This window comes from Branchiostoma belcheri, unplaced genomic scaffold (genome assembly GCF_001625305.1).
Source record: "Branchiostoma belcheri isolate BF01 breed outbred unplaced genomic scaffold, Haploidv18h27 scaffold78, whole genome shotgun sequence".
Classification (NCBI taxonomy): domain Eukaryota; kingdom Metazoa; phylum Chordata; class Leptocardii; order Amphioxiformes; family Branchiostomatidae; genus Branchiostoma; species Branchiostoma belcheri.
In genome coordinates, this window is record NW_017804442.1 from 1,014,250 (window position 1) to 1,029,324 (window position 15,075).

The 15,075-nt window shown below is 43.2% G+C and overlaps 1 protein-coding gene across 1 annotated transcript in view; it reads left to right on the top strand.

Moving 5' to 3' along the window:
- The window catches only part of LOC109485708 (sucrase-isomaltase, intestinal-like), a 15,263-nt gene extending 221 nt beyond the window's left edge, over positions 1-15,042 (top strand). The window contains 23 exon segments of the mRNA XM_019789374.1: positions 1-186; positions 1,010-1,164; positions 1,499-1,670; positions 1,947-2,050; positions 3,090-3,192; positions 5,319-5,444; positions 5,976-6,107; positions 6,456-6,629; positions 7,348-7,365; positions 7,664-7,777; positions 8,372-8,456; positions 8,984-9,101; positions 9,579-9,715; positions 10,125-10,159; positions 10,315-10,431; positions 11,220-11,368; positions 11,762-11,846; positions 12,025-12,081; positions 12,294-12,424; positions 12,897-12,985; positions 13,424-13,473; positions 13,887-14,084; positions 14,570-15,042. The exon segment at positions 1-186 is cut by the window's left edge and continues 20 nt beyond it. Of these exon segments, the coding sequence (XP_019644933.1) occupies positions 1-186; positions 1,010-1,164; positions 1,499-1,670; positions 1,947-2,050; positions 3,090-3,192; positions 5,319-5,444; positions 5,976-6,107; positions 6,456-6,629; positions 7,348-7,365; positions 7,664-7,777; positions 8,372-8,456; positions 8,984-9,101; positions 9,579-9,715; positions 10,125-10,159; positions 10,315-10,431; positions 11,220-11,368; positions 11,762-11,846; positions 12,025-12,081; positions 12,294-12,424; positions 12,897-12,985; positions 13,424-13,473; positions 13,887-14,084; positions 14,570-14,641 (2,607 nt within the window). The 3' untranslated portion in view covers positions 14,642-15,042.
- The last annotated feature ends 33 nt before the right edge of the window (positions 15,043-15,075 follow it).

Consider the following 15,075-nt stretch of genomic DNA (forward strand, 5'->3'; position numbering starts at 1 on the left):
GGCCCGCCCGGCTGCTTCTACCCCACCAACCACGGGTACGAGGTGGCCGGGGAGGTGGTGCAGACGGCGGCGGGCTACAGGGCCACGCTGCGCCGCCTGGACACGCCGCCCACCCCGTACGGTGGTGACGTCGAGACGCTGGAGGTGGTTGTAGAAATGCAGGAACAGCATAGACTGCACGTGAAGGTTTGCAAACCATTGTGCTACCTGTCTGGCGTAGTATAGATTCATGTAAAACACCCCCATAGGGAGTCAAAAATCTAATCATTTTAAGGTCTCCTGAAGACTTGAAAAGTCCGCCCTCCCCGTACGGGGGAGACGTCGAGACGCTGGAGGTGGTTGTAGAAAAGCAGAAACAGCATAGACTCCACGTGAAGGTTTGTAAACCATTTTGCTATCAATCTAGCATCATATAGTTCTAGGTAAATTTAAGGTGTGTAAACTAGCAGGACAAGGTTTGAAGCATGTGAAGGTTTGTAAACCGCTTTACTACCGTTTAGCGCCGTATTGTTTCATATAAAATTAAGGCGTATGAACTGTCAACTTAGACGAAGACAAGTTGATGGGATTGTATGAGATACTGCCATAAATATTTACACGCCAGCTAACCGACATTATTCAGGGATATAATGACGCCTTTGTCATGTACATATTTACAAATGTCAGCATGATTGTATACTTGTGATACATTCTGTGTTTATTTAATAAGTTACATATTATACTCCTCGGTGACCTAGCGTCTGTAGTTTTTTTGTGTAGCCCAATTTACGGTTCTCAATAATTTTAAGGAAATCATGGGTTTATCCAGACCCATGCTCAGGATGGTCCTGGATAGTCCACGCGTATCCAGAACCGTGCCTGTGGCAAATTTACGGTCTTGCATACTCGGACACTATCCAGAACCGTGCCGTACCCTAACCATAACTCACTCAGGCATAGAACTAGATAGGCACAGTTATGGGTACAATACAACGCAGTTTCTAATCTTGATGTTAAAACATCTCCTCAGATCGTGGACCCGGCCTCTCCCCGGTACGAGGTGCCCGAGGCGGCCCTGAGGGTCCCCAGACCCGGGCAGGGGGCGGACAACCCCATATATGGCGTGACCTTCACACACCGGCCGTTCAGCTTCAAGGTCACCAGGAGGAGCACCGGGGCCACCATGTCAGTCATGACGTCATTCTGTAGATAATTTATGAGGCATGACTAGCTCACACAGTTTAGATACGATCTTCGGTATAACAGCATGAAAAGAATTAATTATTATCAAATAACAGTTATAATCTATTACCAAGGAGGTTCAATGGAATGATACTTGCTATAATAATGATTTCACGTTATTATTTTACAGGTAAACCTAGTAGAATGAGCTTTTCTTTCAAATTTCACTGGCAACATCCAGGTGTAACCATCCAATATGGCGGACAATACTTACGTCATGGCCACGTGAGTGTAAAGTTGCAATACTAATGTCTCATATTTCGGTCTCCCCGCCCAGATTCGACAGTTCTGTGGGCAAGCTGACGTTTTCTGCCCAGTTCCTGTCTGTGTCCACCCGGCTGGCCAGTTCTAACCTGTACGGACTGGGGGAGCACGTCCACAGGCGCTACAGGCACGACCTCAACTGGAAAACTTGGCCTATCTTCAGCCGAGGAGCGTCTCCTAAAGGGGTGGGCATGCAGTTTACTGTACATGTTGTACAGACAGACAGACAGACAGACCGGCATACATACATACATACATACATACATACATACAAACATACATACATAAAGACAGGCAGGGAACAGTGGAACATCAAATACATGTAAAAGGCAATCACAAATGGCAGACCGAAAAGGCAACTTCCGGATGGCGGCCGGACACTACCTGGCCATCGGTTTGTAACGGTTTTGCCACAGAAAGATCTACTTAGAGATTACATCCCTATTCTTCTCTCCTTCCAGAACTATGATAACCTGTACGGTCACCACCCGTTCTACATGTGCCTGGAGGATACTGACGGCAATGCGAACGGAGTTTTGCTCCTCAACAGTAACGCTATGGGTAGGTACTCGGGATGTGTGTTGAACATATATGGGAATATCGTGGGAATATCGCCAACTATTATATTGCACCTTTATGTTGCACCTTAATATTGATCTTAATTCAGTGTAGTCCACTGCGACATCAATAAAGCCAATCTGAAGAATCTGAGGATGAAAAAATGGTTATGAACGGATGTGTACTAGGTGTAAGTAACTTCCCCTTTCATCCTCTTTCTCCTCTTGTCAGTGTTCGTCACTCTCTTTCTCTCCTGTTCCTCCTCTTCTGTCTGACTCTCTCAGTCAGTCACTCTTACTCTTTCTCTCATTCCCCCTCTCTCTTTGTAACTACCTCTCCTAGCTTCATAATTATAATGCTGTCTTCACACAATTGCACGTATGAAACAATAATCATCTAGTAATAGAACAATGTATCAAAATTTGCACAGGCGATTCTCTAGCTCTCCCTCTCTCACGCACACGCGCTTTCACAGTCTTCTAGTGTGTCTCCCTCTGTTTATACATTTGCACGGTTAAAACTTGAATCACTTCGGGTATAGAATTTTCTTCTTACACAACCAGTAAGGTTCTCACCTGCTTACGTTTCGATGTCTATCAGACACCTTCCTCAGAGCTTCTGACTGGAGTTCTGCAACTCGCCGCTATTAAACGCCAAAGTAGGTGGCGCTTTTGCGGCGAGAATGCAATCCCAAACGTGGCTGAGTTTGTATCCCCCCTCGTCCCGGTTCATCACTGGGGTTGATTTTCTTATCCAGACTGCTTCTTTAATCCAACGGATTCTCCTGTTGTCCTCCCTATCCCTATAAGGAAGGTGTCTGATAGACATCGAAACGTAAGCAGGTGAGAACCTTACTGGTTGTGTAAGAAGAAAATTCTATACCCTAAGTATTACTAAGTATCTTCCAACCTGATGAAATTATTTACGGAAATTGAATCACGTCGTTACGAATGCAGAGCTTCTTTTACCCCCTCAGAGATGACGTTGCAGCCACCTGTGACGTCAGTGAACTCCCGGATCCATGACGACATCCTGGACATGGAGAGGGTTGCCATGCCAACCGTGACGTACCGCGTGATTGGCGGGGTGTTGGATTTCTACATGTTCCTCGGACCCTCCCCGGAAAACGTCGTGCAGCAGTACACACAGGTAGGTCGCAGTTTTCAACATCCCTGCCTTACAATGTTTGACAGATCAACACAGTGCGTTTACTGGAAATACCAGAAAATGATAACTGTGAATATTCTACTGCCACGTACATTTTTTTTTATTTACTTCAGAATTCACCTCAAAACAAGGCTCGTGAGAGCCACTTACATGTTTTGGGTTACAGTGATGACTGCGTGGTCAGATATTTGTTCACCCTTGATTTAAACCGTTGGAGGTTGTAATTAGGATGTACATTTCATCCTCGAGTTCCTGAGTTTATTTACCGAAGTCCCGGGAGACCATCTTGACATACAATCCAATCCAAACTGAACACTCCTCGCAGCAGAACTGATCGTTATCAGAATAGCGCCCTTCCCTTTATGATACGCCTGCTTAACATGTAACAATGTCACATTTTTTGTTTGGACCTAAGACTTATTTTAGTGTTACCATTGTCCGTCGGTATTGTTATCTGAAATGTTATTTGCACTTGTAAACGTTTACTGACAATATTTTATATACATTTAATTCAATGGTTTATTACTCCGTGAAGGAGGTCAGGACCTCCGGACGGAGTGTTGTAATCGGCTGATTTTTCATGTTCGCAGTCAAAACACTGGGTTCTCTTCGTGTAATCGGCACGCAATTTTATACGCCGTCTGCGGGCATGCCCGTGTTGATGCACGAATGTGTATTTTTGCCGTTGCTGCTTTCGTGGTCAATGTAATATCGCAGACGCACCCCTACAATTACGAGGCGAATTGGAACGGTCCAGAAAAACGCGTTGTTTGGAATAGCGGGGGGGGAGGTAAAAGTTCATGCAGATACGGGGTGGTTTTTATAAGTGGTTCCAGATGTTTTTGCCCATGGTTAAGAGATGCCAAGTTTTTTGGAAGATGTTCGCAGCCAAAACGCATTCTGCCGTACGTCGCATATCTGTGTAATTTCGCATGTGGTGTTGCATTATGTCCGGGATGATGCACGTCTTTTTATTTTTACCGTAGCTGTTTTGATATTGGAGTAAATGGTTATTTTCGAAACATCCCTACTTTTACAATCCTGTGGAATAGACCGTAGGTTTAGGCAGTTGTCTGGTAGCAGAGGTACTGTAAGCAGATATCCTGGTTATCTGGCCGGCGGTAGTAACACTCGCGGTGCTTACCGCCACTGTTGCTGGAATTTGGCTTGTTCCAGGCGCGCTTAATTAGGTACAGGCACCGTAAGACGGTGGGGCTGTCTTTGTTACTAAACACGACCATGATAGTCCGATCTTTATGTGAATGCAATGATTGTGTGTGTGTAATTAAAATGAAGTTAGAACTTGAAGCACAGTATCTTTACACGCCCTGGGAGCAGTAATGGATTTAGCTCTTTGTATGTTTTATGCTTGTGACGCGCCCTCATTGTATTAACCGTTGCCTAATTATAATGTCTGCACAGTAGGTCTGGCGTTGACGCTTGGGATTTTGTTGAAATATATAAAACTTCACGGAGAATTGTCGCCTATGGCTTCTTGTTACCATTTTAAATTGTTTAATATGATGTTTGATACTGTTTGCTGTTTATGTAATGTCCCCATGTAAATTCAGACAGTGTTGTTGTGTTTTTAACGCAAATAAACCATTGATAGATATGATATACAATTCGACCTTCCTGTCAGTCTGTGGTTGCACCATTTCCCCTTTTACTTCCTTGATTTTACTGTATTCTAACAACCAGAGAAACAGACAAACTCGTCGAAAACAATAGTCAGTGATGGATACCACTCAAACCGTCCCGAAGTAATATCCGTATTCTATTCTATTCTATTATATTCTATTCTATTCTATTCTATTCTGTAGTAGAGTTTGAATTGCCTATGATTATTGTTTACCTGGGTGTCTATCCATCATCAACGTATGTGGAAAACAAACAAAATTAAAAAAAAAATATATATATTTTTCGTCCCTCTCGATTGGGCGGCCAATCATGCCGGCGTACTGGGGCTTGGGTTTCCAGCTGAGCCGGTGGACCTACACCAATACGAAAGCCCACAGCAACATAACATTGTATTCTCATCCTTTGATCTATTGTAAGACTCAATTCTCAAACTACGAAAGCCCACAGCGACATTGTGTCCATTTCAGCTGATCGGGCGGCCCATCATGCCGGCGTATTGGGGCCTGGGTTTCCAGCTCAGTAGGTGGAACTACACTAACATCGACAAACTGCGGCAAGTGGTGCAAAGGACCCGCGACACCGGTATCCCTTATGTACGTATTTTTTTAAAATTCTGTTTTCTTTAACCAGGGTGACCCTCTCAGTGGCTACGCACTGCTTTGCAGTGGGGCCCTGGACACATAGTACATACTACAACACACATATGATACAAGGAATAAAACAATAGTCAGTTCTGCCTAGTCGAATGGTTGACTTTACAAATAATTATAAAAATCGCATTCTGGTAAAATGATCATTTGTAAGGAGGTTTAGACTGAGAGGAATATCTTGAATTCAATGTCTATTCTTACCATGAAATTTTTCATCCTCCTAGCTTGCCTATTCTTGTAAATACCAGCGCAATTCAGGCTTCATATACATGTATCCTATTTTGGTATAAGAAGAAATAGAATTGAGATAAGCCGCCATCTTGGATCCATGTGGCCTTCCAACATGGCGTCTGTTATCTAATGATGTAGCACATTAAAATGCATTAAGCAGTGTTTCTAAAGTTTGAACTTTGTGTTTTGAAACCATGAGGTTAGTATAACACAAAAAGCTGACGTATTCATTCATTCATTTAGGACGTTCAATATGGTGATATAGACTACATGGAAGACACGAAAGACTTCACGTACGACGAGGATCTGTACCAGGGGCTTCCGGACCTGGTGCAGGATCTGCATGATTATGGACAAAAATATGTTATAATTCTGGTAAGAAGATATCTTAGTAAGTACATTGTCAAGTTATAAAGATGACAACCTTAAGGCTAGCATATGTTGTCCTCTCGTGCAAAATGCTCACGATCATGGGTAGAAATATATCATTAGATATCGTAAGAACCGATGTTAAAACATTCTTTGGCAAGGCAAAAGAGGCAACAATCTTAGTATATGTTGTCATCTTTTCTGTGTTTGTCTGTGTTATGTTCAATCATAAAATAAGGAGAGATAGAGCAGTGCAGGCTGGTCTGTAACATTTGTTGATACACTGTGATTTAGCAGAAGAGTTTGCATGATAATAAGAACAGCATCACATATTGGCTCTTTTACACCTCATAGGACCCGGCTATCGGCAACACTAACAGGCGGGATGGGTCGCCCTACCTCCCGTACGAGTCCGGGCTAGAAGCCGATGTGTTTGTCAAGAATGCCGACGGGGAAACCGACCTAATCGGAGAGGTAGGAGAATGAAAATTATATAGACCAAATCATGATTTCACCACACGAATACTCGCTAACAGTTTGTGTCTTTCCAACATTTGTTTACGGCATTTTCTTAATTCCCATATCTTATCCGAGACCATATTTTTCCGAATTCCTAGAAAAGTTGACCACCTTTCTTGAGACGTAAAAGAAAACAGTAGACAGATTCAATAGCCCAGCACCCATTCTATCATTGGTCGAACCGTAAACTGCCATGCTATCATTGGTTCAACTGCTAATTATGATTGAGAGACAGCCTAGATCGGTCTATTGTCGGGTCCTATCCTCAAGTTTTTTTACGCATTAAGTACCAGGTAAGGTACGCTCTGATTCAGTACCTTAGCGCCCAGTTTATGCGCCTATCTACCCCGTAAATTATTAATGTGAAACCATATCCATGTCAGTTGGAACCCCAAATGAGCCAGCATACGACCGTCCAACATTGCAACCACATAGTTGTCCAATCTTGTATCTTGTGAAGGTTGGAATTGACTCTAATAGCTGTCAGTGCGGGGTTTTCTACAACTTCTAGCAATGAACTGTCATCAGCAAACAGAAGAGGTTGACTTTCAAGTCTTTCCACCATGTCATTGATATATAAAAGAAATAACAATGGCCCAAGCACGGGTCCTTGAGGCACACCGGCACTAATCTCACACCAGTCAGAGATTTGGCCTTCTATTATAACTATATTTGCAAGCAGCATGGCAACATCTGAAAGAACTGTTGAGTTAGTACCCGTTTCCAGGGGACAAACACATGGACGGTCCCTTAGGAATTCTAATGAACTAACCCTACCGACCTGCCGAACTCTAAGGTTTAAAAACAGTCCTGTACCGTCGATGTTGCGGATCCTGAACGCTAACTGATATTAGAAGCAATTGACACTAATGTATGATTTTAAAATGCATTATTTTAAAACTATATATTATTTTAAAACTATGTTGTAAATATTTTTAATGTGTCCTGCACAATATGTATGTACAGAAGGCGCAATTCAGCCTGTCTGGCTGCAATGTCTTTTATCAATAAACCATTTTGATTGATTAATTGATTATCCCCAGGTCTGGCCCGGAACCACGGTGTTCCCAGACTTCACCAAGCCGAGTACTGTGCAGTGGTGGGGCGATCACTGCGAGAGGTTCCACCGTGTAATTCCTTACGACGGGCTGTGGATTGTGAGTACAGCTGATTTTTGAAATCGCAGCTCAGTGTGCACGACTCGGAACTAAGAGGTCCCGGGTTCGAGTCCTGACATGCCACCGATCTTGTGCCCTTGGGGAATGCACTTTACAAGGCTTTGCACACTTAACTCAAGTGAAAATGAGTATTGTCTGCCCTGTATTTGTACTCTGTGTTAGTGACGGCATAAAATAAGTTGATATAACGTGAGTGTGCCGTCGCCACGTTTGGTCATGAAATATTGAAATAAGAAAAATCTTCAACCAGTGACTTTAACATGTCTTGATCTTACAAGTAGATTCCCCGAGGTGTGTAATTCGATGACTTCTAAAACACTTGAACATACCATTACTCTGTATGAAATGCGCAATAATTTTGGTCAGAACAGTCATCAAAAGACAGAGTGACAACGTTTTGTAAAGACCGTTTGATATGCTGTTATTATGAGGTTGCACATGATATAAGAATTCTAGAGGAGCTTCAGACTAAATTCCGTGCCTTTTTGTGTTGAAAACGCATGTTTAACCACTGCCTATGCTATGTTATGCTAGCGTGAGTGGGATTTCATGTTGATATGACCATGTTTGTAGGACATGAACGAGCCGAAGACGTTTAAGAACGGCTCCCTGACGGGATGCGGTGACGACAGGTGGAACTATCCTCCATACGTACCAGGTGAGGTCTGATCTTAGCGTCAACTTTCATAACTAAAGACTCATAAAAGGGACAAATTGTGCAATAAATGCCTTTCTCCCCTGCCTTCCTTACCATATTCATAATGTTGCCATCTTATGCTATCTACTATCTACTAGTTGTTTCTAAGTATTGTTATTAAGACACGGTGACACTGTTGACGAGATTCGGTCGTATTCATTGATCGCCAGAAGGTCGCCAAAATTTAGAAAATAGCAAACTTGAATGGATCGATGATCGGCAAACAAATGTCGCGCGATGATCAAGATAACACCGGACATTTTCTTGCAGCATGGCAAGAGTTTTAAGACTGTGTTACGATGAGTGACGTACGATGTGTGTTTTAGCGATCAAGGGCAGACTGATGTACGAGCGCACGTTCTATATAATACTTCTCTATTTGATGAAGTCACAGTTTTGCTGTCCATCCATGCGGCCCTTACTAAAATGCCTATCATCAATGTCATTATCATAACGCTGTAACGTGCGGTGTGTGATGTACATTTCAGCGATCAAAGGCAGACTGATGTATGAGCGCACGTTGTGTATGGACACCCTGCAGCACTGGGGCAGGCACTATGATGTCCACAGTCTGTACGGACACAGCATGGCCATCGCTACTCGCGCGTGAGTTAAACTTATTCATCTGCAATATTCATCAGAACTATTGATCATCATTATCTTCACTACTTTTCACGGCACTAAAGCAGGCTTTTATTGTCATCTAACTGTTTCTTATTTTGGTTGGCTAACTGTTGTGCCCCCCCCCCAATTTCTCCAATTATATTAGACTATTGATAGTGATCCTAACGTTGGTAATGAAATGTGTGACCAAAGATCATTGTTCGTCAATAATACCATTGAGATATTACAAAAGGTTATAGAGATTCTAGCGAGGGATCCGTTGAAGACCTTGATGACCCTTGACTGTTCACTGAAAGACCATTGACACAGCTGTTTAGTTTTCTTAAGTCATTGGTCATGCGAGAGAGGAACTTTACGGCGTCACCTTAAAAAAGAAGATGAATTGAACTGAACTGTCTGCTCTCTATGGATGCCCAGTTAGGATAGATAATGTAGAGATAATTAATGTCGTACCTACAGCGCCATGTCGCGGGTATTTCCAAACAAGCGAGGGGTCATCATCACCCGAGCGAACTTCGTGGGGACCGGTCAGTACTCCGGCCACTGGCTGGGCGACAACAAGTCGGCATGGGAGGACATGGAATGGTCAATCGTAGGTAATGTGTCATGAAAGATGGTCAGTACTCCGGCCACTGGTATGGTGTCGTGTTAGATGGTCAGTACTCCGGCCACTGGCTGGGCGACAACAAATCTGCCTGGGAGGACATGGAGTGGTCCATCACGGGTACAGCTCCGTGTTTTTTTTCATATATTCATTGCATCAGTAAATCTATCACATGTGAATATGTCTACAGGGTTGCAACAGAATGGCTGTTGTGTGTGTTGTCGTCTGAATGATTTTGCCATAGTGCTTCTTGTAACTACTTCAGTCTGAAATTGTCATATTGAACTTCTATCCTGTAGTGCAAAAGTTGTCCATAACAAGCATGGCAGTTCTTGTCCTAGAATGTCAGAGCCTTGTATCCTTCATCACTGCAGTTGAATTTTATTTAATTTCTGTTCCAGGAATGTTAGAGTTTGGACTGTTTGGTATCCCCTACGTGAGTATCTTTTCTTCTGAAGTGTCATTTGATAGGCAGTTTTGAACGTTACACTATATATGTTCGTAAAAGCCGTTACCGTGCTTTATTTCAAGAAAACAGATACACCTTTGCCCCAACAGTAAGTGTTCATATCTGCACTTTTTTTGCCCTAGATCGGAGCGGACATCTGTGGTTTTCTCCTGGACACGACAGAACAGCTGTGCCAGCGGTGGATGCAGCTCGGAGCTTTCTACCCATACTCACGGAACCACAACCACAACGACTTTATAGTACGTATTGCCTTTGTTTGTTTGCATCGTTGTATCCGTGTATGGTGGATGTAAGTGTTAGTAGTGGTCAAGGCATCTGTACAAGCCTCTCTCTCTCTGTCTCTCTCTTTCGCTCTCTCTGTCTCGCTCTGTCGTGACTCTCAGGAGTCTATTGTACATTTTGTATCTCTTTCAATTTTGTTTGGTTTTCATTACCGGTAAACCACATTTAGGCATAAGACACCGGTTTTGTACAATAGATATAATCTGTGTAAGACCGGACCGTAAAGTTTTTAAGGTTGTCAATGAATAAATCGCCAATAGCTAAATTGACTCACATTTATCACATGTGTGGTGTTCTGAGTGGCGTCGAGTGGCGTAGTGGACAGAGCGTTCGGCGTTCAACAAGGAGCCCCGGGTTCGATTCCGGGTCGGAGCACGGGGGCATGTCCGAACATGCGCACCGACGTTGTGCCCTTGGGAAAGGCATTTTACACGTATCCCCCCTCAAATAGAGGGATAAGTCTCCAACGGCAGCTGTCTTCAGCTGGCGGACGAGAGCAGCGCCAGGCGAGCTGGCGTGGTCAAGGCGGACCTTGAGCGTAACCAAGTCATCCGGCAGCTCGCTGCAAGCACCCGAACCGGAACCAGCACGTCTCCCTCGATGGATCCGCTGGGGAAGACGGATGCCCAAGTGTATCGTATGAATACATATGTGTACATGAATCTGTATCTGATTGCAAATAAAGATATCGAGTGATTGCCATAGATAGGTGTTCTGAAACTGGATTCATGTTCCTCAAACCCAGGACCAGGACCCTGCAGTCTTCAGTCAGGCCATGATCGACTCTACCCGTGACGTCATGATGACGCGCTACACCCTGCTGCCCTACCTGTACACGCTGTTCTACCACGCCCACGTTACCGGGGCAACGGTCGTCAGGCCGCTCCTGCACGAGTAAGGCATACCTCCTGTGCTCTTAGAGCCCCACCCTTAACCACAATTAACGTTGTTTGGTTCCTTTGCAGCTTTTGAATATGTTACGCAATGTTCGAACATACACGTATTAATCTTTCTTGTCGGTCTTTCTGGTTGGGGCAAGGAGTCCAACTTCAACAATTAAAATCAATGATGGCATTCCGAGTTTTAGGTAACTTTTTGGCATCTTTATCTATTCTGGCGGAACTATACTTTATTACAGATAAATGTAGTACTAGTACCTAACACATCAATGAACATTTTCTGAATACTGTTAGCATTGGCCACAATGCCTTTTCCGATAAAAAATCACTTTAGACGATAAGAAAAGACATAAATGACGTTTGTCTGCATACCTGACACTCCCTTCAGGTTCCCTACCGACTCCAACACGTGGGACGTTGACAGGCAGTTTCTGTGGGGCAGCGGGCTGCTCATCTCACCTGTACTAACACCGGTACGAGAACATTTCATTCTTTCTCTCTCATATGGTCAATCATGGTAGTCTGCTCGTTCTTTGATAGGAAATGATCACAAATTTGCTTATATATTTGGGGCAGATCGAATGATTTATTCCATCAGAATCATGGATGGTCGTAAGTTTCTGTTTTAACTCATATATATTGGCCCTACAGGACACTGTCACCGTGGACGCCTACTTTCCAGATACTCCCTGGTACGACTATTTTACGGTAAGAAGGACTGTGGAATCAAATGTATTGCAGCTAGTATCAACCGGATAATGTACACTAATATAGTATCAGGCTTCATTTGCGTGTTGACATACGTGTACTTGTCAAATTTATCAACAAATATTTGAAACGAAAGACTCTGTTTGCCTGCCAACATTGACACAATGCATGGAAAAAAGTAAGAACAAAACATCCTAATATTTTCAAACCAGGGTCAAGAGGTCGAAGGTCAGTACAGAGGTCAGACGGTGACCCTGGCTGCTCCACTGAACAAGATTAACGTCCATGTACGAGGTGGCACGATTCTGCCGACTCAGCAACCTGCTAACACTACCGTCTACAGGTACGTGTTCGTCAATTGTCCGTATCACATAATAGTCAGCGTTTAATAGACCGCCTAAAGGCGTAACTTACCGTTTCTGTTGAGCGCAAGCTACAGACAAGATGCCAGCACCCCCCCTCCCCCAACCCCACCCCACGTATTTTGCTCATATGGTTGGTTCTTCAGCAAGTCCTAAAATGTGAAATGTATGCATACAAAATATGCACTAGATGTGATCTACATAATGATCTAGATGAATAAAAGACTGACCACATCACAACATGTAAGACGGTAAATAATATTACATCCTCTGGGAACAATTGTTCAGCCATCTGTAGTTGATCGTACTATGTTCTCGCTGCCACTGTTTGCCGTTTTCCGGTTGTTAAGGAAAAACCATAACAACAAAAAATGCTGCATATATAGATTTTGGGTGTAGAGAGGCCTGCATATGCGAGCAAATACAGCATATTTCACTCTATTTCCCGCCCAGCCGGAGGAACCCGATGGGTCTGCTGGTTGCCATGGACGACGCGTCTGCAGCATCCGGGACATTGTTCTGGGACGACGGAGAGGCTGTCGGTAAGGTCAATCAATTCTAGCCATTTGATTGGATGATGGTGAATTATTCTAGCCATTTGATTGGATGATGGTGAATTATTCTAGCCATTTGATTGGACGATGGTGAATTATTTATTAACCATCCTCTTAATCTTTAGGTAAATGTTATTAGTCATGCTTTATGTTTCCTAAACCTCATCTGTAAATAACTCAGAAGGTTTGATTGGTATAAAAAATAATGTATTATGATGTATAAGAGGGATGTATATTGTTGTAATTTTTGATTTGTGTACGCAAACTTTCTGCAATTCAGCGAGTTTTATCCCTGATGTAAGGTTTGCTTTTGATGTCACGAATAGATGAAATATAACTCTTATTTGCAGTGTGTTCTTTTATTAGAATTGTGACTTACACATTCTTCTGCATGTTCATGGATTTTGGTATAATTTGCACCAACAGATTCCGTAGCGCGCAAAGACTACGTCTTCGTCAATTTTACCGCATCATCGGTGAGTCTTGTTTGTTTGCTTTTCCTTTTTTCTATCTTTAAATGCAGCCTCCAAAAATATTCCAATACGTGTCTGAATTCATATTTTCAACCTTTTCCTACTGCCTATCCCTGTAACCAATGAAAAAATGACACCAGAAAAGCTATTTCAGCAGGGACAGTTAGCTTAAACAAAGCATTGAAAAACCGTATGTTTCAGCAAAATCGTCTTTTCCATAGCCTGGTTACCAAACCTTTTATAGCTTTCGAGTCCTACAGCCTCTCCACCAAACCTATTATAGCTCCCGAATCCTACAGCCTCCCCATCAAACCTATTATAGCTCCCAAGTCGTACAGCCTCTCCACAAATAGGAGAGAATGTAGGACTCGGGAGCTATAATATGTTTGATAACCAGGCTATCTTTTCCAACCCAGACTGAGTTACTGTGTGAGGTTGTGAACGTCCCACTCGGCGGACCGACTCCCGGCCATTGGGCCGCTCTCCGGTACGGCACCGTGTCGGTGTACGGGCTCGCCCTCGGCACGGGGACGCCTACCGTCCGGGCTGGTCCCTCGATCGGCCCGCTACAGGCCGTCGCGGGAAGCAGAGTGCAGTACGACAGAGATAACCAGGTAAGTTTTTTTTTTATTCAGTGAACAAATTTATTGATTCAGAATCTTTTAATTTCATTTTTCGGCCTCCTAGTCATTGCTCTAATCATTAGACTTAGATGGAGGAATGTTTTGTAACAGTTGCATATGCCACTAAATGTTTCTGTGTAAACACCGAATGCCATAAGTATGATTTCAGACCTTTCCTTGTACAAGTGTTGAAGAACCATTTGCCAGTCATTTGTCTAGTAAACTGTTCCTGTCAATGTGGGTTGTAGTAATCTCCAAGCAGATCCATTTCGGTGGCAAGACAGTATGCAGTAGCCAGAGGAGTTTTGCCAGCCACTCCTCTGGCTAATTGATACTGTCTTGCCACCGAAAGGGATCTGCTTGGAGATTAGGTTCTAGACGACATAGGCATTCATTTAATTGATACCGTTACGTTCACTGTTGGAAAGATAGGGAAAACAGTTTTCCGTTTAGTCAAAATATTTTACTTTTTTCAGGTTCTACTCTTGACGGACCTCAATGACATGGACCTAAAGATCACTTCCAGTCTACGGGTCATCTGGGGTTAAAGGTCATCTGCAAGGTCAGAGGTCAACTTGGGTCAAGAGAACAACAGCAACCACGTCATCACGTACACTCTAGGGTTAGTCTACTTAAAGAACAGCGAGAAAAGTTTTCTTTCTAAACATCTAAACTTTAACTTTTATTGCCACATACAAAACAATTCGTCCCAACTTCTGTCCGGTAGCCTTCATCAGATTGCAATGACAAGCCGCTAAGTCACGTGATATCAGCAATTGGTGTGTTTTGTTCGGTTTGTTCAACGTTTCGTTTTCTAAAGTAGTGCAACAACACTCTCTGGTAGAGCTGTTATTACATTCGAATGAAAGTTCATCTGTGTTGGTAGAATCCATACTGTTATAGAATTTCAGCTTGTTCCAACACAAAGAAATAACCATAAATTTTCGGTTATTACATTGTTATATTGCATTTTTATACAAAG